General features: G+C 37.5%; 1 protein-coding gene across 1 annotated transcript in view; it reads left to right on the top strand.

Moving 5' to 3' along the window:
* The window catches only part of LOC115221486 (proton channel OtopLc-like), a 101,179-nt gene that overhangs the window by 98,580 nt on the left and 99 nt on the right, over positions 1-2,500 (top strand). Inside the window, exon 5 of the mRNA XM_029791681.2 lies at positions 1,766-2,500. This exon is cut by the window's right edge and continues 99 nt beyond it. Within this exon, the coding sequence (XP_029647541.2) occupies positions 1,766-2,013 (248 nt within the window). The 3' untranslated portion in view covers positions 2,014-2,500. The remainder of the gene's footprint in view (positions 1-1,765) is intronic.

Below are 2,500 nucleotides of genomic sequence, written 5' to 3'. Positions count from 1 at the left end.
TTCAAAGGAATGCTTAAAACAAGTCGAGTCTTGGAGCGAAGAAAAGCACGTCTAAACGCTACTTTTCTGATTTTAGCGCATGGCCAGCAATTTTGAGGAAAGGGGTCAAGTTGATTACTTCGACTCCCAGTACTCGATTCCGAAAGGATGAAGGACAAAGCAAACCTCAGCAGAATTTGAACTTTGAAAATTAAGAACCGGAAGGAATATCCGTAAAGCATAGCATTTTGTACGGTGGAGCAACGATTCTGCCAGCTCGAATAATAATAATAATAATAATAATAATAATAATAATAATAATAATAATAATAATAATAATAAATGCCCTGGTGCAATAACAGGTAGTGGTTCTCATGACTTCTGATCTTAACTGATTGGAAGTATTAACTTATACATGTTTCTCCTTGATATGAAAGATGGGCTACAGTAAATATTCTGCTCAATACCACAGATTTGCAGTTGAGCATGTCTCTTCGTGACTGACGGTATGTGCATCTCTGATCACGATCAGGAGTAGTGGGGAAGCACCATAGCCATGTGTTTGGAGCTAGAGTAATTCACTTCTAGAAACATGGGTATTTCGTTTGTCATCCTTAAACAGAACTTTTTCAGTAACCTTTTGAGCGGGATGGGCAACTCAGCCTGAAGAAATTCTAACTGGGCCTCACCTGAGAGGTGATGCACTGTTTATCTTGGTATGGAATCACCTTGTCATGCACATACCATTGTGGTGCATGTGTTTCTTGTACCCTTATCAGATGTGTAGTAATGATCTCTGAGATCTCTGAGAAGTGAAAATACAATAATAAATTTTTGAAGCAAAAAAAGAGGTAACAAAAACGTAACACAATATAATGATATATAATCGAGATCCATCAACAAAGCAATGAGAAGCGACTTCTTATTCTAGATCAGAGCACACCGTGACTGCAATCACTTCCACGTCGATGATCTATAGACTGCTGAATCTGAAAGAGCTTTCTTTGTTTTAACTGAGCAATGAAGAGTCCCACATCTCCTGAGAAGTATTTCCTTAACTCTGGATCAGATACCGGTGTGGTTTTCAGCAAAAGTTTATTATTGGGGGTGAGTTAGTTTTATTCCACAACCTTCTTGGCAAAAATAATGCTTTGTGGTATTTACTCACGGCTCTTTATATTATGAGTTCAAATCCCACCGTGGTCAATTTGGTTTTCATCTTCCGGAGGTCGGTCAAGTAAGTACCAATATGGTTCTGGAGAAAAGGGAACTTTTTTATCCTTTGCTTGTTTTGGTCATTGGACGTCGGCCATGCTGGTGCAGCGCTTTGAATGGCTTAGTCAAAAAATCGATCCTACTACTTATTTTTTAAAACCTGCTACATATTCTATTGATCTCTTTTTTTGAACGACCCAGTTATAGGGACGTAAACAAACCAACACCGGCTGTCAAGGGGCGGTGGGGGACAAACGCAAATGCAAAGACACGCATACACACACACAAAAACACATACACAAACACACACTCACACATATGACGGGCTTTCAGTTTCTGTTTACCAAACCCATTCACAAGCCTTTGGTCGGATAGGGGCTATAGTAGAAGACACTTACCCAAGGTACCGCGCAGTAAGACCCTATGATTTAGAAGCAAGCTCCGTAACCACACAGCCACGTATACGCCTAATTGATTTTTCCCGCCCACAAAAATTGATGGTCTTTTCCCCTATATTGTAATCAATAATGTTGGCCAAATAAATGAAATTCATGTTTATTTACTGTTGCAGAAGCCAAAGGAATTGCATCCGCCTACGACTGCAAATATATAGAATCGTCTACCATTTTGAATCACCATCTTGATGAGTTACTCGTCTGTCTCGTCAGCGAAATCAGATCGCGTCAACGTAAATCTCGTTCTTCTCACGAGAAGACCCCTCAAAAGAGTCGTTCGCCGGTTTCACCCAAACATCTTTTCAACAAGTTGTTTCGGCGAGGAAGCATTTCGAAATCTTATGAAAACCTTGCCGAAGACTGAAATGAATGAACTAAAGCACAAATTTGTGTGTTAAAAAAAAGAAAAAAGTCTTACATTGTGTTGCACTTGTTTGCAGTTTATATTTTCATTTTAACTATCTATTTTCGTTCATATTTGATATGCTTAAACATGAACTGTGAATGAAACTGAACAGATGTTTATCTAAAGTTTCCTTTTTATACCTTGGTGATTATTTATATTCAGTCACGATTGCATATTCATTTTATATTACTTTCTATTTTTCTTCCAATCTTTTTCAATTCTTTATATAAGGAATCAAGTTTTTTCTACTCCCTTACAACAAGGGTACTTTGCCGATAATTTTCGGCAGACGGAAATATTATTTTGACACAAGAGTAAATGTCAAATTTTCTTTGGAATACGAATTATAAAAAGCGAAGCCGACTATATAAGATGACTTTCCTCCTATTGCGATAATACGGGATATTGCAAAAAAATTTTTTTTTAAAAGAAGCTTTAAAAAGAA

This window comes from Octopus sinensis, linkage group LG18 (genome assembly GCF_006345805.1).
Source record: "Octopus sinensis linkage group LG18, ASM634580v1, whole genome shotgun sequence".
Classification (NCBI taxonomy): Eukaryota; Metazoa; Mollusca; class Cephalopoda; order Octopoda; family Octopodidae; genus Octopus; species Octopus sinensis.
This window is presented reverse-complemented; position numbering and strand designations above follow the sequence as displayed.